The 23657-nt window shown below is 40.5% G+C and overlaps 1 protein-coding gene across 2 annotated transcripts in view; it reads left to right on the top strand.

The window, feature by feature from the left end:
- The window catches only part of ATP11B (ATPase phospholipid transporting 11B (putative)), a 95593-nt gene extending 74155 nt beyond the window's left edge, over positions 1-21438 (top strand). The window contains exons 28-30 of one of the 2 annotated variants that reach the window (XM_032225031.1): positions 798-963; positions 15465-15598; positions 20470-21438. In XM_032225031.1, coding sequence (XP_032080922.1) covers positions 798-963; positions 15465-15598; positions 20470-20548 — 379 coding nt within the window. In that variant the 3' untranslated portion in view covers positions 20549-21438. Of the gene's footprint in view, positions 1-797; positions 964-15464; positions 16743-20469 lie in introns of those variants that run through there. The other variant, XM_032225030.1, reaches the window with a different exon arrangement.
- The last annotated feature ends 2219 nt before the right edge of the window (positions 21439-23657 follow it).

Below are 23657 nucleotides of genomic sequence, written 5' to 3' on the forward strand. Positions count from 1 at the left end.
TTTTGGAATTCATTCCCTGGGAGATAGCAAGTAGTCCTCGACTTAACGGCCACAGTTGAGCCAGAATTTCCATTGCTAAGCCAGACAGTTCTTAAGTGAGTTTTGCCCCATTTTACGACCTTTGTTGCCCCAGTGGTTAAGTGAACCATTGCTGTTGTTGAGTTAGTAACACAGCAGTAAAATGAACCCAGCTTCCCCATTGACTTTGCTTGCTGGAAGATCCCAAAACATGACCAAGTGACCCTGAGACACAGCAACGGTCATAAATATATGAAGCAGTTGCCAAGTGTCTGGATTTTGATCACCTGACCATGGGGATCACCTGATGTAAAAAACAATCACAAGTCACTTTGTTAAATTCCATTGTAACAATCACTAAATTAATGGTTGCAAGTTGAGGACACCCCTACTTATGATTTCCTCCTTTTTCAATCCTTAATATTTCCTACTGTTCTTAAGAGTATTCATCTAAATCGGGCACCCCCAACCCCCGGGCCGCAGCCCACCACTGGGGTGTGGCCTATTCAGAAACCGGGCCAGGCAAGAGGCAGACCAGCGCATGCACACAGCTCCACTGACACAAGCAGCAGGCCAACGTTCGCACACAGCTCCAATGACACAAGTGGCTGGCTGGCACACCTGCGTGCGCACACCAGCTCACCACATCCACAGCCCTGCTCCCCTCTGTCCCCCTTCCCAGCCAGGCCACCGAGCCACATAGGTTGGGGACCACTGACCTAAATGTTTACCCTTGCTGCTGGTTAATTTCCATTTTCTTGTCTCCTTTATCCTTCCAGGCCGTTTTTGCACACCCAAGACTTGTACTTCGTATTTGTTCAGTTGCTGTCCAGCGGCTCTGCTTGGTTTGCCATAATCATCATAGTTGTCACTTGCTTATCCCTTGACGTCGTGAAAAAAGTGTTGTACAGACACCTGCAGCCCACAAGTACAGAAAAAATCCAGGTAACTTTTGCTTATAAATGCTTTGATTAACATTTAAGTTATTGGGAAGATTACATTTTTGAGCCTTTCTCTGGATCTTCGTTGCTATTTTGCCTGCAATTCTTAATTTACTGTGAACCTATGGTGAGTATTCTTTTTTTTTTAATCTACTTTCTGGCTTTTAAAATGTATTTTTTTTCTTGTTTTCCTCTTGGTCATATTGCAATGTAATGAAAGTATTAATAAGGCTAACAGAATAAGGTTTCTAAAAATCCTTAACTGAGACATGGTGAGATATTAAATATCCAATGATTCAGTTGTGAACTAGTTTCATTCTTGCCAGCTCAATTCCTTCTTATTAGTGATGAGTAAATATTGACTTAGTAATGATTTAGTAATACATGTAATTATTGTTATCAAACCACCTTGAAATTTGAGGTAGCTATTTTCCCCCAAGTTACATAGATTTCTTACATGGAGAATATTTAAAATTTAATATTGCACAACCTAGGATAGACTTCCCCAACCTAGACTCCCAGCAGATGGATTACCATATTTTTCACACTATAAGACGCACCAGACCATAAGACGCACATTAGCTTTAGAGGAGGAAAACCAGAAAAAAAATCTGCCTCCCAGCATCCATCCGGTAGTGTCCTTGCAGCAAACAGCCTGGTCAGCTTCAGCATGTTATCACAGCCACAGCACATGGCTCATCAGGGCTCCACTCCGTTGCGCCCACCACCAGTCAACTGAGCTGAGGTGCTGCTGCTACTGGGGAGCACTGGAGCCTTCGCTGCCAGTAACTGATTGATGGTTGGATCGGCCTCCCAGAATACCACCGATCAGCTATTCTAGGCTGTGGGAATCGCCGCCACCTTTTACCGTCGCCTAGAACAGCTGATCGGCGGTATTCCAGGAGGCCGATCCAACTGCCAATCAGCTGCTTGTCAGCGAAGGCGCCAGTGTTCCTCAGTGGTGGCGAACGGCAGCAGAAGTGACAGGCAGCAGTGGCGAATGCCGCGGCCATACCAACACCCCTCCCCCCATCGCAATATTCACTCTATAAGACAAACAGACATTTCCACCCACTTTGGGGGGGATGTGTCTTATAGTGTGAAAAATACGGTAATTATAATTCCCCAAATTCCCAGCTGGCTGTGTAATTCCAGAAAAAGTCAACATATCTGGAGGACACATACCAGATCAGCTACCATTCCCAACATTTCTTTGCCTTTGGCAATTGCCTAGAAAAGGGGCCAGTAAACATTTGGAAACCCAGCAGGTAAAAATACTGTGAGGAATGGCGGGATGAATAAATGTATTTTGAAAGAGATCAGATCCTGCTGACCGTAGATTCTTTTTTAAACTTTGGAGAACGGAGAGTATCTTAAAAATCTGCTCTGTAGTTCTGCTTTCCTGTATTTGAATTTATCGTATGATCATTTATTGGTCATCTCTGGTTTGGAGAAAAATGCTTTTCCACAGTCTTGTTGAGCTGCACTGTAGTGCATTTTCTGGGAGGTGTTGCAGGAGAGCTGATGTCCATTTGGTTTTTGTTCTAGAATAATTTCCAATACAGTAGAATGTGGCATTTCTGAAGTGAGAAATGTCAACTTTCTCTGTGGTTCACTTCAGAGAATAATCTTTGCAATGCATCCTACAGGTTTTTAGCTACGTTTCATGAAAGCAAGGTATCCCTCATCAGTTGGCCACTTAATGAAAAATTACCCCTGTACATTGTTCTTACATGCTTGTTAGAACCATATGCTTACTTACAAGCTGCTAAAATTATGGTAATATTGACGATCACATAGTTAGACATGCAGTAATCATAAATTCATTCAGCAGAATAGATATGCTAGATCAGGGGGTCCCCAAACTTGACAACTTTAAGACTTGTGGTCTTCAACTGCCAGAATTCCTCAGTCATCCATGTTGGCTGGGGAATTCTGGGAGTTGAAGTCCACAAGTCTTTTAAAGTTACCAAGTTTGCAGATCCCTGCGCTAGATCATTCTTCCTTTTTTCACATAGCTAATGTGTGAAAGTAAAGTGCCTCCTCTTATTTTTTAAATGGCATTGGATTTTTCCTTTGAAATCCATTTATTAGGAGAGCCTGTGCAATATGTTGAATGTACTTGGGTCTGTGCAGGATGCTATCAGCTGGTCTTGAGACTTCCTAGCAAAATTAGGTTGTTGCTGTACCCAGTATTACTCCCACAAACAATTGACATGGTGTGTGCTTTGTTTATTTTGACCAAAACCACAGAGGCTTATATTAAGCAGAGAGTTACAAAGAGACAAATGAACACAAATCAAAGGCCAAGGTTAGATTACCTGCTCGTTTATTGCCTGTTCCTATTTTTAAATGTGTTATTTAAATAACATGGCAGTCTTAAACTCTGTTTAAAATTTCCTTCCCAATTGACCCTGCGCAATTAATACCTTTAAAAGAAATCAGGTTTCTGTAACATTGAACAGCCTTCCCCAACAAAAATGAAATTAATACCCCGTTTCCTTGAAAATAAAACCTCCCCGGATAATAAGCCCTCCCCAAAAATATTGCAACACAGCAGCAGCCATGAAGTGACCACACCTGCCACCTCCTGCACCTGAAAAATAATAAGACCTTCCTGAAAATAAGGCCAAGCATTTATTTCCCGGGGGGGGGGGGTGTCAAATGAAAATAAGTCCCTGTCTTATTTTCGGGGAAATACAGGTAGATGAGTGGGGAGGGAGCTCAGTGTGAACACATCCAGAGGGTGCCAGATTGAACATCAATGTTAATGGGATAACAGTATTGCTTTAGAGAGATGGTGTCAAACTCACAGCATCATGTCATCACGTGACATATCGTGACTCCCCCCCCCCTTTCACTAAACGGGGGTGGACATGACCAGCACATGATGCATCTGGCCTAAAGACTGCAAGTTTGATATCCCTTTTAGAGAATGGGACCCATAATGACATCCTTAATCTCTTGAAAGCATGGATCTGAACAGAGCACTTGCACTTAGAGATAAAAGCAAGACTGATTTTCCTGTGTTTTTTTTCCAGGAAGGTCTTTCTGTATGCTTGTAAGCATTTTATTTTCTCCGTCCTCTCTCTGATTGTGCAACTCATTAACTTGTCCACGTGACAGGACTGGATCATGTTGGAAAGTTAATCAAATGCATGTGCAATAGTGAAATAAATTGATTAATCTGAAAGCTTCTGTCTTCTTACTTGACCGAAGAGGTATAGGTTTCTAAATGTTGCTGAACTAGAATGTCCTCCTCCATTGATCACTCGAGGCAGGGCTGTTGCGAGTTGTACTTCAGCAAAATCTGGAATCCATGTTCTCCATTCATATCTTATTTGACAGGTGTTTGCTGTACTGAAATCAATCCCTGCTTCTAGTTACACTGAATCAAAACTATATAATTGTATGCAGCCTCTGAGTATAACTTCATTTTTAAGGAGAAAGAAATGGACACTTGTTATTTAAGACTAACTGTTCTGCTACTTTAAGCAGAAATGTTTTACTATATATATTTTATACTCCTGCTCAACAGACCGCTTCTACTTTTTATTCACCTTTATTGGAATTGTATTTTTAAATTATAAAAACTCTCTTTATAGTAAAGTTATCCAAAGAGGATAAGAATGAAAAGAGCAGTTTTGATAATAAAGGGCTAGTTGAAATGAAAAATCCATGTGGAAAAAAATGCTACATTGTTTGTAGTAGAGAAAGTGATCCAAGAAAAATCCAGGCCCATATAACTGTTCTGACTGGTATCTTGAGAAAAAGCTAGGTCGAAATCTTTCTTTTTGACATACTACCTTAAACACTTCTTGCAAAATGATTTCAGTACATATACACTAGGCTAGAACCTGCTTGTGGTCTCAAGCAGAATAGGATAGATACAAGCATCTTACCATTTCATACTGGTAAGCGTCCTTAACCAGGTCAGTATCAAAACCTTCAGCTGCATTTATTTAAGTAATCCTCAGCTTACAACCACAATTGGACCCAAAATATCTGTTGCTGAGTGAGATGGTTGTTAAGTGAGTTTTGCACCACTTTACGTCTTTCTTGCCACAGTTGCTAAGTGAATCATTGCAGTTAAGTTTGTTGTTAAGTGAATCTGACTTCCCCGTTGACTGCTTGTCAGAAAGTCACAAAAAGTGATCACATGATCCCAGGAAACAGCAACTGTCAGACACTTATTGCCAAGCATCTGAATTTTGATCATGTGACTGGGGAAGCTGCCGTGGTCATAAATGTGAAATAAGTCACTTTTTTCACTTTTTGCTGTTTTAACTCCAGATGATCACTAAATGAGCTATTGCAAGTCGAGAACTACTTGTACAACCTTCTAAAAGGGCAGGGTGTGATGGCGGAGTAACTCTATTGTGTGAAGTCAGCTGATTTAATTATTAACCACCTTAAATATCTTACATGTACCCAGCTAATTATTGCTATTCTCAAGATATGATGAGAAGTTTCTCTGCTCATAGTTCAGATCATTAAAGGTGATAATACACAGTTCCTATTGAGTAAGCTTGTTATATCGATCTTCAAATTATCTTTATGTACCGTATTTTTTGGAGTATAAGGCGCACCTTTTTCCCTCAAAAAGAGGGTGAAAATCTGGGTGCGTCTTAAACACTGAATACAGCATCTTTGGCCTACCGAAACCCTGCCCTCTTTGCAAAAATGGACCTGCAGAAAGTTTGGGAGGCTTGCAAAGTGCTCCTGAAAGCTGGGGAGGCCAATTTTTGCTTGTTTTTGCCCCACTCCCACCCAGCCCCCAGGAGCACTCTACAAGTCTCCCAAAGCTCTGCATGCCCTTTTTGCACCCCCAAAAAAACGAGGCGTGCAAAGGGTTTGGGAGGCTTGAAGGGTGCAAAAACATTTTTTTTTAATTTACCTCTTCAAAATCATGGTGCGTCTTATATTCCAAAAAATACAGTAATTAACTTGACCTTCATGGTGGGCTAGGAGTCTGGCTTTTTTAAAGTCTATTACTTGATTTAGAAAGCCATGACATTTCTTGTGGAAATTGATACTGAAAACCTGAGTGGGGATGAAATGTACCGTTCAAAAGGTAGTTATAGTCCTTTTAAAAATGAGCTATATCTAAATGCCTAATTTTTAACTTTAATGCCAGAGAAACAGTTGACTGCCTAATTAAATTGCATTCAAACAGCAAATCTGTGATCATATGATTATATACTACTACTTCATCTGGAGGGAACAAGATTGGAAAAAAACAAGTTTAGAATCATGTAGTCACGTAAAGATAAAGGTTTTTTTTTTAAGTGTTTAAACAATTACAAGATTTGGTTTGTTTATTTTGCTAAGAAATCCCAATTAAATGGAAGTCCAATTCTACCGACATAAAAGCTGTGTTTTCAAGACAACCTTCTACAGAGATAAATGTATTTGTATTGTAAATACAACCATTGTTTTGAACTCTGATCACACAAATATTTAAGAAGCTCTTGAAAATTTATTTGCATTCAGCATCTATTTTGAATTTGTACTTAATTCTGAGGATGTTCCTGAAGGCCTGTTTTGTTTACTGTGTGATATTTGCTTTTTTTTCAACCTAATTGGAAGTGGAAATGCAGTTTTGATTTGACTTTACTGTTTTGTATCTTTCCGCTGTCATCTTCTATGCCAGTATGCAGTTCATAGAAGGGGGAAAAATATCTCTTAAGGAAAATCTCAGTAAGAAATCCCCCTTTTTCCCTTTTTTTAAATAAGATGTGGTTTGTCTGTTCATCACAACTCCTGTCTCTAAATGCAACAGCAGCTTTAAAATACGGCAGCTAAGACTGAATGACATAGCTCAGGGATCTCCAACCTTGGCAACTTTAAGACTTGTGGACTTTAACTCCCAGAATTCCTCAGCCAGCTTTGCTCTGGGAGTTGAAGTCCACAAGTCTTAAAGTTGGTAAAGTTGGAGACCCCTGACATAGATGGTTTTTAGAAAATGGCCTGCTTATACTAAGTCTCCTATGTGTAAGGAACACTGGTTTGCAACACCAACAACAAAAATTAAAAGGAATCGTAACCAGGAAGTGAATTTAGCACAAATTCCCCTTAAACAATGCAGATGGGTATAAATTAGGGGTGAAATTCAGCAGGTTCTGACAGGTTCTGGAGAACTAGTAGCGGAACCTTTGAGTAGTTTGGAGAACCAGCAAATACCACCTCTGGCTGACCTCAAAGTGGGGGTGGGAATGGAGATTTTGCAATATCCTTCCCCTGCCATGCCCCCCAAGCCATGCCCATAGAACCGGTAGTAAAAAAAAAAGTGTGAATTTCACCACTGGTATAAATACTGCCTGTATTAAACTGTGAACCGAAATTCTTCTTGGCATCTATCAGGTTGTTGCCCGCCTTTAATCCTTCAGAAACCAGTGTCTCTGCACATACCTGCTTTGCAAATGAAAGTTGTACCTTTTTGAGAACTTTGTCCTGTGCCTGTCTTTTTTGAACAATGTGACTACTTCTCACTGATCTGTGTGTTCCATCCCTTCTTTGTCCACTTGTAGATGTACTCCAGCAGAGTTGCTTTAAGTGACGAATGCATCGCACTACAGCCTTTGTCCAGGGCAACGAGTCAGCTGAGCAAAATTAGGTAGAGTAGGAGGGGCAGTTCTCCATCCAATTTTATGCATGATGAAGGTCAGCTAACCAGCACTTAAGAGAAGGGGAAAGGCATGTTGGACTCTAGTGTGAACTAAGAGGGCAGTCACAGCTGCACAAGTTGGTACCTTTCTGACTTCCCCTTAGCTTTGCTACGTATGTATGTTCGCAGGCCAAATATAGCATGTGTTTCATTTCTCCCCTAATACTTCGTGGGAGGGAGGGGCAAAGGGAAAATTGCAAGCATGATGATTGGGTGCAGAATCCCGGTCTACCCCATGATGAAGATAACATTTTAAAAAACCAAGCAAGCAAGCATGGTCTAACCGCTTCTGCCTAACTCAACCATCCACGATGTTAACGGTGCATGTGGCATGCACTGTCAAATAGGAACAGCTGCGGCAAGAGCCTGCCCTTTGTAGATCATTGTGCCTTTTGCTAACTAAATTCTTTCTCCTCTTACTCTTGGTGTAACTTTATGTTTATGTTTAATACATCTAACTGTATTGTGGATATTGTCTACTTAACAAGACAGTTGATGGAAAGGGAATGGGCTGGGTGAGGACTTTTGCAGTTGAAACCCATAGCTGATTCATTGGGTCAGGAGATTAAATTGCCCAGAGATGGGATGCTAGAGGCTAAGCATTCCATCTCTGGGCAATTAAGATTGAGCTGTGGTGGGGCAGTGGTTAGAAGGCCCTATTGCAAGCTAATCTTGCTGACTGCCAGCCTGACCGGCTCAAGGTTGACCCAGCCTTCCACCCTTCCAAGGTGGGTAAAATGAAGACCCAGATCTTGGGGGGAAATTGGGGAAAATATGTTGACTCTGTAAACTACTTAGAAAGAGCTGTAAAGCACTGTGAAGTGGTATATAAGTCTTAGTGCTATTGCTAAGTATAGGAGTAATTTGCGCCAGTATGAAGACCGTAAGATATACTTTGTTTTCAGTTTTCAGATTTATCTAGATTTGTTTATCAGTGTACGGTGTAAACCAAGTTTTCCCAATCAGGGAAAGATCCAGTTATGTGAACTTCAACTTCCAGAATTTTCATCTGTGACTGTGAGTCTGGAAGTTGAAGTGTGTCTATCTTGCAGGAGCCCAAGTTAGGGAGAGATAATACAAAAGGTTGTGCCCCCTAAGACTGACATTGAGCATGGTCCAGTTTCCTTTAACCAACCAAAATTTACTCAGTCCCTCTGCATGTGTGTCTCAACTTGTCTCATCCCCTCTTTCCTTCCATCAGCACCAAATGATGGTTTAACCATGGTAACTGCTCTAGAAGAAATAACAAAATGATGATGATTCTGTGCATCAGAAGACGACTCGGTGAATAAGGAGCATTAAGACATCCAGAATTAATTTGTCCCTCCAAATTTGGCCAATTTATTGCTGGCAAGATAAAAGCCTTAAAGGGATGTGCAGTGGGATTCATGGAGTCATCATACCTTTTACATCAGTCTTTTTCCAGCATTAATCCTCTTATCTAGGTTGAAGGCCAATGGAAACTAATAAATACTGGCAATGATTTTGTCATTAGAAACACAAAATGAGAGAGCCAAATATATTAAATAGTAGAGGTTAAGCATCTGCATTTTGACACGCAAGATGTTTGGTCCTGAACTAATTCAAAGCACTAAAAAAACATCTCTGGTTTCTAACGTTTGAATGTTATTCATCTAAATGGGAAAGTCAATAATAACGTGGAATCAAAAACACAGAACACAGAACAAATAATTGAGGCTCACTGCAGTGTTTATTAGAGGCTCACTGCAGTGTTTATAGGAGAGGGTCTCTTCCAAAAGAATAGTGGGAGGCATCCCTGAAGACAAAGAGATGCACTCATTCATACATTTCAGAAAGGAGGTAGAAAGGGATGCAGGTAGACAAATGCATGGTGATGTCAACATACGTATTAATAATCAATAGATCTCAGATTATCTCCTGCTCTTCTACTGTTACTATCTTCAAGAAGAGAATGATTGCCTTAAAAACATGACAGTGGCTTGCCAATAATAGCAACAATGGTACATCTGCAATATCTGGAATATCTGCAAGAAATATCATTTGCCTACAAGGAATAACAGAGTTGGAAGGGATCTTGGAGATCTTCTAATCTAGTCCAACCCCCTGCTCAAGCAGGAGGCCCTATACCATTTCAGACAAATGATTGTCCAATCTCTTCTTAAAAACCTCCAGTGTTGAAGCACCCACAACCTCTGGGGGCAAGTCTTTCCACTGATTAATTGCTCTTAACTATCAGGAAGTACTGGTGAGAACACAAAATAGTCAAAACAATGGAAAGTAAAGATGTTAAAAGTGTTCTGTGACTTAAGAATTCAAAAAGACAAGCACCTGTCACATAACACCCAGATTTAATAATTGTTGATAAGAAAGACAAAAAAGTTTGGATAGTGGACGTAGCCGTACCTGGAGATAGTAGAATAAAAGAGAAAGAACTGAAGGTCACAAAATACAAAGACCTACAAACAGAAGTAAAACAACTGTGACAAAAGAAAGCAAATATACCCTCAGAAGTAATAGGCCCCTTGGGTACAATCCCAAAACATCTGGAGCAACCCTTGAAGACCATCGGCATTGACAAAATACCCGCTGGTCAATAGCAAAAAGCAACTTTACTTGGAACAGCTTACATTCTTGTGACAATACCTTTAAAACCATAGAACAACAATATCTGTTTATCTCGGATCCTTGGGAAGGACTCTATTGGAGGATCAAAATGCCAAATTTAGTCTAAACATGTGACTGACCAACCAGTCAGAAGGAGGAGGAAGAAAGGAACAGCTATTTAGTGCTTTACTAACAAATAGTCTAAATTTATTTATTTAGAGTTTCCATAATTAATAAATTATGGCATTTCCCAAGATAGTAATGAATTTCCATATCACATTATCAAACCATAGAGCTAGAAGGGACCTCATAGGTTTTCCAGTCCAAATTCATTTTGACATTCCCTAATAAATTGTCCATTTTCCATTACTTTTAAGGGCTGTGCAAGATGCAGTTTGTCTGCTGTGATATTAACGAAATAAAAACCTAAGATTAATCATAGATTGGTTCATTCATAGTTAACAGGCCCTTGAGATTTAAAGGGTGTTTTCTGTTAATAATTCTGGAATTGTGGTCTTTATTAACACAAATATTTTTGAATAACAAGAGTAAAGATAAAAGTTACATTTGCTGAGGATGTTTGGAGTTCAAATCAATACCTCATAATTGTCAATCTTTCCCCAAGTGTCTTGATAAGTAGGAGATTAAAATGTTGAGGGAGTGCTTTCAAAGGTGATGTAGGCTTTCTAATAAACATCCCTAGGTCTCCTTTTTTTGTCTTGTACAACTTTATAAATTTTACCCTTTGCTATCTCTGCCAAAAATCCAGTTCCACTTGAATCTATATATACTGTTTTCATTCGACAACACTTGTGATTTTGAGAAACACACTAGAGAAAATGCCAAATTTCTGTTCTTGGTTACAGCAGTGTATCTGGACCATTTGATCATTTGTGGACTTCAGCTTCTACGACAGGGGTCTCCAAAGTTGGCCACTTTAAGACTTGTGGACCTCAACTCCCAGAATTCCCCAGTCCACAAGTCTTAAAGTGGCCAACTTTGGAGACCCCTGCCCTAGAGTTTCCTAGCCAATATGCTGACACGAGAATCCCTGGAATTGAAGGCCACATATTTTCAAGTTGCCAAGGTTGAGAAATGCTGGATTACTGGATAAGTTCCCCTCTGCTTAAGTTTCTGATTCTCAGAGAGCCATTTCACAAAGCCTAGGTCATTTGTTGTTTATGAAAGACTGTGAGTTCGAAGGTGGTAAGTACTGTTTTGCACCTTTGGTTATATTGGATTTTCAAGTTTGTTTTTCCCCTCGCAAGCCTAGAATCAGGCCTCCATCAAAGGGTTTCCGATTTTAAAGGACTAGAGGCACACAGATATTCCTTGGGGAATATTTAAGGTAAACATGCCATTATTGACATAGGAATGACTTCCTTGATTGTCTGCCTTGAATTTAAGGGGTAAATTGGACAGGAACCAGGCACACAAGAATCCAGAGCAATAATAAACCAAGATGGACCTTTAGTTGGGAAGCCAAGCTTAGAGATAAAGTAGAGGTTGGAGATTGTATGTGAACTGCATATTGAAGCTCTTTTTAGGAGGCATGCATATGCAATCAAGCAGGCTTTATTTTATGGATTTGGATTTTATATTCCATCAAAAGGATTTATTTCTTTGGTTGCATTACCAGGAGCCTGTTCATTTTTATCAGTTTCTGACCAAGATCTGTTGTCCTCAGTATCTCATTGACTCAGGCCAAATGTATGCTGAGTGTAGAATTGGACTGGCCTATTAGATGAACTTCATTTGCCCCCATCAATGGAAAACAGTTGGCTTTTGGCAGCAACATTTTTAGTATGTTGTTTAAAACCAACGGTAGTTGCTTTAAACCCCCCTCTCTCCCCCCTAAAATCCTTCTGAATTTGTGGGAGTGCCCAGGAATAGAAATGGAACCAGTTTAACTTCCACTCCCAGTCTTAAACTGTTGCTGGGGAGGAAAAAAAATCATCTTACCCCTTCTGGTAAGGTCATTCTCCAGCTAGCAAAGAAAAGAATGTGCCCCCTCCTTAAAGCGGGAGATATTCGCAGGACAAGAAGTGTATCCATGACTTTTCTGCTAAATCTCTGCAATTCTACAAAGTGCAAAATTCTGAATTAGCTCCAGCAGCTGTGTCTAATCTGCCTTGGATTTTCTTGGGTGGTAAGACTGGGAAGAGACTGGCTGGTCCTTTTGATACAGCTGGGCCACTGGCTGCCCATCGTAAATTTTAAAAAAATCAGAAGCCATCCTTTTAATACCCTGTTTCCTCGAAAATAAGACCTCCCTGGATAATAATCCCCATCGGGCTTTTGAGTGCATGTGCTAAAATAAGCCCTCCCCCGAAAATAACCCCACCACTAAAATATTTAAACTCATGCATAGCCAGTCCCTGCCATTTCCTGGGAGGGAAGGGGGGCACATGCCCCACACACCCCACATACCCCACATGCACCTGCCATCTATGAGGAACAGCCTCGCAGAGGCCACAAATCCTAGCTACCACGCCCCTTCTCTTAGTGGCGGCCGCAAAAAGAGCGGGAGGCCCAGAGACACTAGGGCTGACTGAACTAGAAACAGAGACAGAACTTCTGGCCCTCTCTGGATCAGCTCCTCCATGGTCCACATGGTGATCCATGGGGCCACGAGGTTAAGGGACCTCCTGCACCTCAAAAATAATAAGTCCTCCCCAAAAATAAGGCCAAGCACTTATTTCAGGGGTGAAAAAATAAAAGCCTGTCTTATTTTCAGGGAAACAGTAGTTTTCAGTTGTGGGAAATACACAAGACCATGATTACAAACTAGTCAAGTTCTAGATTCTCCACTGCTTGGGGTTTATTCTATGTTTTATTCCAAGCACTCAGTCTTAGTTCCTGAGGCAATGCAAAATGCGACAAGCAGACATTTCCCTCCTGTTGCTGTGCTAAACTCTGTCTTGACAAAACCCGCTAAAGTCAAACATCCTTGTAATCTATAAAATGCTTATTCTAATATTGGCACTTCAACTCTACATGTATGTATGTTAACATCCATGTTGCTATACTAAGAAAATTACCCAGCTGAGCTTTTTCTTAATCCCCCAAAAGAAGATAGGAAATTCTCTTTCAAGATTTTTTTCCCATCTTCCGATGAACAGAGGAAGAAGACTCAAATAGGACAGGATACTATTGCCTTCAAAAAATTGATCCATGACAGTACCTGTTCTCCATGTCCTTTGGCATGGTTGAAACTTTGTAGAGGTATTTTGATTGATGTCAGAGAACTTGATTGCCATCAGTAGTCATATCAACCTCCTGCATATCAACTTAAAAAAAAAAAAAAAACTTGGGCAGTCCAGAACTTTTGGGACCAAAGAGCTGAAACCTGCATTACGTTGATGTTTTAACCTTCCAGTTTGGTGAGGAAGCTGTTATTTGCAAGCCAGGTGCCATCAATGCGGTCCTTGTTTTGTGTCAGGCTGTAATAATATGTAATGCTATCATCTGTGGGTTGGAACAGGAGACAGAATTTTCCTCCAATTTGCTGCTTCCTGAAAATGATTTCCAAGCCAGGTGTGCATTTCAGGAAAGGGCTGGATAATAAACCTTTACCGGAAGTCCTCAGGGCAATCGTGAATGTTACCGTGGGAAGGTTTTGGGACTCTCGGGCATAGATGGAGGTGGAGAAGGATGGGCATATACTGGGTGTAATGGAGCAATTTGTAATTGCTTGTTTGTGAGTCAAGGATCCAGTTTATGTCTTCTGTTGGCAAGACACGTGTAAAAGCACAGAATCTGTTTGCGTTTTGTTTTGCTTTTGGTGGGGGATGATAACTTTATTCAAAACTGGGATAGAGGGTAATTGGGTCAAAGAGTTTAAAGAGCTACAGATTTACCAGCATCTGTCTTTTCCTCAAATTCCATTCATGGTTAGCTGCAAGTCAATATTTGAAAGTGAGAATCATCTGGTCTTTTTCGTTTGTTTGTTTGTTTATTCTTCTACAATGTCTGTGGGTCCAAAGCTGGATTTTCCAGCTTTAAATCTGACCAGATGAGAAATTGTCCCATTTCTGCTAATATTTACAACAGAACTCTAGCAATTGATTGTTAGTCAACCTTTTAAATTCAATCCCTAATGAAACAGGCAAATATTTTCATTTGAGAAAAGGGAATTTTCCAAGTATTTCTGAGCAGTATGATACAGTGATATTTCTGACATGGATTTTAAAACTAATTTCTAATTTAGCTATGTAAATAATTGCTGCCTCTTGTTGTTAGTGCCTCACCAACTTCTTATTTTTAAATCTTCAGTGTCTTTTTTCCTAATAACCAGTTTCACATTAATTTTAAGTCATTCTGATGATGAGGCACCTTTTTTCAATTTCAGCTGAATATCCTGCTTTTCCTTAATGACATTGATTCTTGTCTCAGATAAATAAACTGTTTTGTTTTGCTTTGTTCTCTGTTTAGAGTTCTTACGGCCATTTTGTGCAAGCCGAAAATTATTTCCAACTCCTTTAACAGCTGCTGTCAGGTTATTTAGTCACCACTTTCCTCTTATCTTTGATTGTATACCCCAGGCCATTTTATTTGGCAGGAAAAAAAAGTAGGTATGAATAGAGAGAAAAATAGATAGTGGCCCAGAGGTGAAGACTCTCGCCTCCCACTCAGAAGGCTGAATGTTTCATCCTGGGCAACGGCAGATGTTTCTTTCTCAAGGCACAAAGAGAAAATATCTGCTGCAGACTCCGCATAGGTGTCAGGAAGGGCATCTGGCCAGTAAATGCTCAGCTCCATACAGTTGCCCCAACCCCACTCCACAGTAAGGGATTAAAAGGGTCGTAGAAAGAAAAGAGAGAGAGAGAGAGAAATAGATATGAATAGATTTCAGCTTCTTTTCTATCAGAATTTTTGTCCGTTGACTTCCCTTGGAGTCAGCCAAACTTTGCAAATAGGTTTCTGGGTGCTAGTTGTGGATGAGTGTAATCACAGTGGTAGAGATTGTGAGTCAGGCAATTAACAGACTGGAACCTAGTTCTCACATCTACTGGCCTTCAAGTGTCAAATAGGCAAATGAACCGTTAACTACTATCCTGTAATTCTCAGAATATTTATAGAATTAAACTTCTATACCCAGAAAGCGCATGCAAGCTAAATCGGAACTGCATCTGTGCTTCTAAAGTGTCTGTAACTGTACTAGCAAAAAGCTGAAGATCCTGGTGAGGGTTTGCTAATTTCTTTCCTGCTTGGTTTCCCTGTTTTTTTCTCTCTCTCTCTCTTCCCCACAGCTTACTAAGACAGGTCCAGGTGTCAACTGCCTGGAGTCCATGTGTTGCTTCTCCGATGGGGAGCCAGCCTGCGCATCTTTTAGAAGAATGCTGGAGCGAGTAATGGGACGATGCAGCCCCACCCGAGTCAACAGGTGTGGAATTTCTCTGAAATGCCTTTGCTGCAGACAGTTCTCCTATAAACTGGAACACGATGAGCCGACAGCTATAGATGTCTAGTTTCCTAGACAGGAAACCACCTCTCCTAGGTTCAGTCTGGGATCTTCAGAGAAGATCCAAGTTTGTGCTTTGAATGTGGGGGAATGAGAGATCGTTGCGTTATAACTGGTTGTTGTTGAAAAACTGGTTGAATTTTGTTTTTGTTTTTTAATGACGCTGTCTATTCTCTGATCCTGCAACTGCTATTGTGCCTTTTAGTGGCTTTGGCGTTATACGCTGTCTCAGGCGAGCGCTTCCCTGTAGTTTCCCATCACCGGCCAGTGATTCACAAGCGTGTTTTTTTTCTTGCCCTGAGCTCCCTGTGTGCATCATTTTTGCCTTTGTACTTAACATGCACATTTCTGTATAGTTTCTCCCCTTCCCTTGTATGTCTTTTTTCCCCCCTGAAAGTCAGACCAACGTCCTCGTTTCCCTTCCCCTTTAGCTGCTTCGCCTTTTGAAATCAGAAGGCTTGAGCGGTGTTTGATCACCATGTGTCTCCCCTTCTAGACATGCAGCCAAGCTTTCTTTTAGCTCCAAGGTTTGCGTTCTGTCCCCTGAAATTTTCACTTCGGGGGGGTGAGGAAAGTTTAGTAGCTTTCCTCTTATTTCTTGTTCGCCAACTGTGTGAAAGTCAGTTACTTTTAACAATACGAAACAAAGCTCGCATCTGAGTAAAAACATTATAATCTAAAGCCATCCCAAATTATGATTAAAAGTAGACCTTTTTTTTAAACTAACATGAAGCCATTCAGAAATAAATGCTGAGCCTATTTATTTTTTCGCTAATTTGTACAGGTCTGTTTTTTTTTTAATTTTGAAAAGATCCTCAACAGGAAGATCAATGAGAACCAATTCTTAATTTACAGAAGGTTGTATCTTAAAAAGTACAGGTGAAAACTCTACGGATATATAGAAAAAGAAGGTTAGGAAATCAGTTTTTGCCCCGTGTTTCTATACCCTTGTTTAAATGCCAGGTTACAATTGTTTTCTTCTTTCCTCGGTGATATAAGCATCAGCTGAGAGAATGTTGTTCAATCTTGGTCACGGTTAAACAACAGCTTGAGTTGAGATAAGATGAGATCAAGCAAATTATTAGGGTGAGATTCCCAGAAGGCATGGATGTCCTGCAGTCCTCTTTGGATTGCAAAGAAAAGGAGGATACTGCTTTCAAAAGGATCAGGTGAAACATCTGAAGATCTTACAGATGGCCATACAAGTTGGGAGTACGGCTACCAGGTCTCTGGGGAAAAAGCCGGACAACAGTTGGATGGCATAAGGAATTAGTTTTCTATATTTGTTTGCTGCTATCTATTGGTCAGCTGGATATTTGCAGTCCTCATTTAAGGATGCAGTAGCTTTTTACTAGTGGCTACTTATTTTTTTTAAAAAAGTTGGAAAACGTACTGTGGTCACTTCTGAATTGTAATTCTCAGTGCTCAGCTTTCTGATTAATTTTCTTTTCTTATTGATTTTCTTTTCTAAAAAAAAAAACCCAATATCCTCAAGTGTGTTAATCCCTCTGCAGCTTCGTTTTTAAGTTTTTACTAAAGTGATTATTTTTTCCTTCATAAAATGGAAACTGTTACAAGGCGGATTTCAAAAAAAAAAATAGCAACCTGTCCCTCTTTGTAAAGAAAGAAGGCAAGATGTACAAAATAAAATATTTCCTAGACATTTTTAAAACAGGAGCAGTATCTGATTGATCTAACATTAACCTTTTCTCCCCTGGGGATAATGATTTCTGATGATAAAAGTACATTTGCACCTCTTGGATATTCTCTACCATTAGAATGCCCACCTGCCATTATTACTATGCTTGGACAATGCATGGCATGAGGTCTTGTCAGTGGCAGGGCTGCCTGGCAGGAGGGTATACAGTGGTCTCTCTGTAATTCACCACGCAGAGATACTGTGAACTCCTTCCTCTGCAAGTTTCAGGATTTCTTCAACCCAGAGGCATACATGTTGCACGCCAAACACAGAGCTTTGATCAAACCATCATGGTTGCTGTCTTTACTTTTTAACCAGCCCCTGTGGATAGTCCTCCTTCATCCGAGGAGAGCCGAGGTGGCGCAGTGGTTAGGGTGCAGTACTGCAGGCCACTTCAGCTGACTGTTATCTGCAGTTCAGCGGTTCTAATCTCACCGGCTCAAGGTTGACTCAGCCTTCCATCCTTCCGAGGTGGGTGAAATGAGGACCCAGACTGTGTGGGCGATATGCTTGCTCTGTAAACCGCTTAGAGAGGGCTGAAAGCCCTATGAAGCGGTATATAAGTCTAACTGCTATTGCTAACTGCTATTGCTATCCCCATGATCAAAGAGAGCAACCTTGATTGCACCAGAAATTTCATATCAAGCTCTTTCGTGTTCACCCTTTAAAATGATTGTTATCCACCTCGTTCTTACATGGGAGAGTGTTACGTTTGTCGTCACTGTTGGGTTGTATGCATGCCACACATGTATCCCATTCAGGCAAAAACACAGCAGATTCATCCTCATTATATGCTAAGCTTGGTTGGTGTAAACCTGGCTAGTCTTGTTCTCTGCTTTAGCCTAGTGTGCAGACTATGATGGGACAAGAGATTGTGCCAATCCGCAAAAAAGTGATTTAATTAGTTAATGATGGTAAGCATGCAATCTGGATGCAGCCTTGGGTTGGAAATTGAAGTTAATTTGGAGGGGTTTACTCCTATCTCATTAGCCCCATCTTAAGTCATACGACAATGTGATGCTACATTGTTGGAAATGAAACAAGTGAAATACATATTCAGAGGTCTGTGCTATCTTGTACATTGAGAGTTTAATTATGGTTCTTGCAAAAGGTAGGTGTCGCCAACTTCAAAATCAACTTTGAATAAATACATCTTGTGGTGTGTTTTTTTTAAAAAATGCTTTTCTGTTTTCTGTATCTTAACAAAGACAAAGATATGATTTGACTCTCATGTTTGATAGAAGATGAAGTACTCCTCCCTCATCTGATCTGCAGGCTGATATGTGGAAGACGGATTGCCAAAATAGTACTTTGAAATTCTGCTGGGTTTTCTCCCAATTAGAGCAAACTTCTAAATTGTCATTAATGTATATTTTAAAATGCAAGATTTAAAATGGTACTGCCTTCCAGGCACTTTGGGGTCTAAACTGAAGCATTTCATAATGCAACAATTGATTTTCCTTGATTCCTTAAAATCAAGGATTTAATGGTGATGACAATCTGGGACAGGACTGTCATTTCCCAGATTTGATTGGAACCGAAATTATTCGGACATACGACCCTTCAGTATTTTGTTTCCTACCTAAGCAAAATATTAAGAAATGCCTATTTTCAGGGTACAAAACTCACACACACCGTAACCATTCCTTACGAGCAGGCAGAGTTACAAAGTGGATGTAGCCTTATATTTTGATTTGAGGATGTATTAGTCATTCTTCTTACAATAGTAGCTGACCTGGATATAAGTTAAAAATATTTCCACAGAGGTTTACAGAAGTGACCCAAATAAAATGTTTTCTGCAGGCCATTTCTTTATTTGTTCCATCGTAAGATAATTAGTAGTATAGACGGAACAAGCTTTACTTCATCTGTGCCGTATTACACAACCCTCCATGCCGGTCTTTGTGGAGATGATGACCTTTGTCTGAAGCCCATTAAGATACCCTCCACGTCTCAGGTGAAGAGTCCAATTGGCAGGTGTACATTACCCAACACCCTACACATCTAAACTGATTTCTGTGGTTTTAACCGACTACGAAGGAAAGTTGTGTTGCCAATTAAATAATCTTTGTACTTAATATTCTGTCAAATATGAGGAGCAGAGCATGAAATCAAATCTATTGAATAATTTGGATGAGTGATCTCGTATTTCATCTAATTGTGTGCCTAAATGCTTGGAGTGTAAAGGAAAGAGATGCAATACCTAACCTTCTCTTTAACAGAATGAAGATCTGTTTTAATCAAATCAATTAGCAGAGCCTTAGAACCATTTCGTGTTTTCATTGTGCACAGCTTTCTCCAAATCATCAAAATCTGTTCTACATTTCTCTTCCATCCAACTGTCGCTTGCATTGATTGCTCCAAATCCGATGTTGTGTTATTAAACATATCCACTTGCAGTGTTTTGCTCAGCTGATTTTGGGTGGCTGGGGGGTGGACATTTACACGGTCTCTCATTTGGGAGGGGAGGGGGTTGCGCACCAATTATAGGATTCCTTCAGTTTCTTAAGCGCTCTGCTATTTATTGCATAATCCGCATTCTGGATGCACGAACCTGCTAGAATACAGTGGCGTGGGGAACTATGGCCCTTGCTGGCTCAGGAATTCTGGGACTTGAAGTCCACAAGTCATAAAGGACCCATAGTCCCCCTCCCCCCCCCCCCTGCTTTAGAGCAGTGTTTCTCAACCTTGGCAACTTGAAGATGTCCGGACTTCAACTCCCAGAATTCCCCAGCCAGCGAATGCTGGATTGAAGTCCGGACATCTTCAAGTTGCCAAGGTTGAGAAACACTGCTTTAGAGCATGCCTGTGTTTACATAAAACCTTCACACCTACGGAACTCTGGATTAGAGTAACTCTATGAAAGCAAGTCACGTTTTAACTCCGATCTAATAATATGGGTCTTCCCAAGAACGGATTGCAACCTTAGCCTTTCTGATCCTGGTTCTGGGAGTTTTCTGCAACTCTGCCTAATTTGCCATCAGAACTTTCGATCATATCTTAAGTCATTTTGGATATATGTTTCTGAAAACACCTCTGGGACCAAAACGCAGGTTTCCCATCAGCAAACGTTTCTTTCTTGTTATTGCTTTAGATCATGGAGCGCTACGGAACCTCTGTCTACCAGCGACCGAAGCTTCTTGACGTTATCCACAATGGAATCCATTACTTGAGATTTTTCTCAATGCCTTGTGGAAAACCATGACATCTTGGTTGTAACCAATCTACCGGCCCCTTGTGGCATCCTTTTTAAATGTCATGGCCATATATTAGAAGATCGAAGTCTTGGTATTTGGAACAAATACTGTTGAAAAACTATACATTCCAGTGGAAATCTTAGCATTGTTTAGATGGATGCTTATAATTTTCCATCATCACATTAGTAATAATAATAATAATATACTAGAAACCCTTCAGAAAAGCGACTGCTTTGATTCCCAAATATCCACAACTGATTATCAAAATACGAGTGGCTTTGCTAAATTGGGAAACGGTGTTCTTCTCCACAAGCTGAGTAGATTCTCTTTCATAAATTGTCTTAGCTAATTCTGAAAGATTTTGCGCATCGAAGGGAAATGTGGAGAGAGAGAAATTCCCTGTGGATGGACTCCAGCATAAGCCCAAAAGCTTGGAAGGATAAACCAATGACCAACTCAGATTGGATCCAGCAACATTATCTTGGGACAATGTATGTTTACTTTCATTTTGGGGCGGAAAGGAAGCTGTTAAATAAATTAGCTTTATTTCTGGATATTCTTGATTCAAATTTGGGGGAAGGGAGGCTTTTTTTGAGGCATTACTTTTCTCCTTTTCCACTCCTCCCTCCCCAACATTAAATAAAATTATTTAGTCATGTTATACTCTTGTTGAGAGCACTTACGAATTCTCCCTGATTTTGCAGGGGCGACAAAAATAATAATAATATGCAGCCGTACTTGTACATAGTTTATATCGAATGAAGTGCATGCTTTTCGAGACAATAAAAGAGATGATGGGCTTAGCCTAAAGAAATTGCGTCTGAATTCTTGATTTCAATCAAATGTGGCTTGGCAGGTTAAAATGCCCCCAAAGGACCGTTGAAAGCATTAAGCTCCCCACATTTTTACTTGAGATAAAAATGTGCCATTTAATACTCCAGTCCCACTGCTGTGGCTGGAGAGAATCCATAAATGAACAGGTTTTTTTTTTTCTTTTTGTCAACAATCAATTAGATAATGCTTCTCTGGGTCCCTGCAGGTGAGTTACAAGGATATCTTCCCCTCCCCATGATTTGGGGTGCGGTTGCCCCAAATGGCGAGCCTCTTGCTTCCAAAATTAAGCAATTATCAGAAACCCTCACCGTGTAAACACTCTGGTCATAAACTTGTACACTTTTTAGGGATGGCAATTCCCTTTATATTTTTTATACTAATTTTCCCCGTTACGAACCTAGAGATTGATTCAATATAGCAGTGGTTTTCAAACCAGAAAAGTTTAAGTTGCGTGGACTTCAACAGCTGGGGAATTCTGGGAGTTGAAGTCCACGCATCTTAAAAGTTCCCTAGGTTGAGACACTGCCATATGTTAGTAGCCTTCTGGCCAAGTGCCATTCATTTCAAGGAACAAGACAAAGCAGATCTTTCCAGGGAAATGCCCCTCACAATCAGCAGCCTGCACATACTTCAACATGTTCAGTATATTCCCCTTATTCCAAATATCATTTACTCCTTTTATTTCTATCCTGCCTTTCCACCCGGAGTTCTTATTCAAAGGAGCATCATTTCATCATGGTCATAGATCCATAGATCATTCATATCCATCCTTTCCATTCTGGTTTGTCTTCCCCCTTCCCCTCCACTACCAACCCCCCCCCCAAACTAATTGTGAAAGGATCCAAAAAAAATTTAAAAATCAAAACTCCAAGCATTTATTTAAATCCACTTCATTGTGCGATTCATGTTTCCGCTTTGGTTTTGTATGACGTTGGCATTTAACTCTTTTTTCTTTGCAGATGTACAATTCCTACTGGAACTGATTCCATGTGTTGTTGTTTTTTTTAAATTCCCATTTCTTTCTCGTCCCTCCTCAGTGTGTGTAAGGGTGCAGAAGAAGCATGCATTTAAACAAATTCAGGAAGAGTTTTAAGACTCCCATCTATCCAAGCCGGGTATCAGTTTCTCACTAAGGGGCAAAAGTAACAACCAAGTGAAGACCTGTTTCCTTCTCCTCTTATTTGTTCAATGGCCAGCGATTCGGGTCAAAATGGAAGGAAAGCAAATGTATTTTACGCCAGATCACAATTAAGTTTCGTCCTTTCTTTCTCTGAATGTTTTGTGTATTTCAGTAAACTCATGTTTGCTTCCAGGTTGAGGATTAGGCCAAAAATACATTGCAGGACAGAGAAAAGGAAATGCAGGAAACGTCTGTGAAATGAACGAATTACAGCAGATTAAGCAATAACAGTTGAGGATAAGCCAAGGAAGGAAGATGATTTTTCTTCATTATATTTTTGGGGGACGATAGGATAAATTCTATGTGTCTTTTTGAGAGTCTGCAGAACACGAAAAGAAAGCCATTTTTTTTCCATCAAGACCAATAACTTCATGGACACACGGGCATGTAATTTTCTTGGCAGCTACCCATACAGAAACGGATTGTCACATCTTGTGGAATAAGTTTTCAACTTCCCAGTTGAGGCTCCTGCTCTGGTAAAACCCGCTTAGTCTTTCTCTACTGCTTTCCACCAAGTTGCAGAATCTCCTATTCCAAACAAAGATGCCATCGATGTTGTGTTCTGTGGTCTTGGTCCTGGTCAGCAGAGTGGAGCATCTCACCCATAACGCCCGGCGGGGTAAAGGATTCGGGGCAGAAGGAGCTGTGAAATGACCATCCTTGTTAGGATGACTCCGAAAGGGCGTCAGATCTGGGTTGGTCTCAGGAATTTCTACAACAGTTGCAGGTTGAGGTGTCAAGGGGCCTGGAAAGCCATCTTCTCCATGCCCATTGAAAATGAAGCCGGTCCCAGGATGATCCAGGTTTTAATTCCCACGATTTCCATTGAGGCGTAGCATCATCATTTCATCTGACAAAGAAAAAAGTTGGCAATCGTTAGGGGACCAACTGTCCCTCAGAATATGGCCATTTAAAAGAAATAACTTAGGGTTGACACCTGTCCTCGTATTCAGTCACCATTGCTATAAAAAATACCACATTATAAATAACTTATTTAATCACTTCTTGATCCTATAGAGGAAGGGTCCCCAAACTTGGCAACTTTAAGACTGGTGGACTTCAACTCCCAGA

The sequence above is a fragment of the Thamnophis elegans genome, chromosome 10 (genome assembly GCF_009769535.1).
Source record: "Thamnophis elegans isolate rThaEle1 chromosome 10, rThaEle1.pri, whole genome shotgun sequence".
Classification (NCBI taxonomy): Eukaryota; Metazoa; Chordata; class Lepidosauria; order Squamata; family Colubridae; genus Thamnophis; species Thamnophis elegans.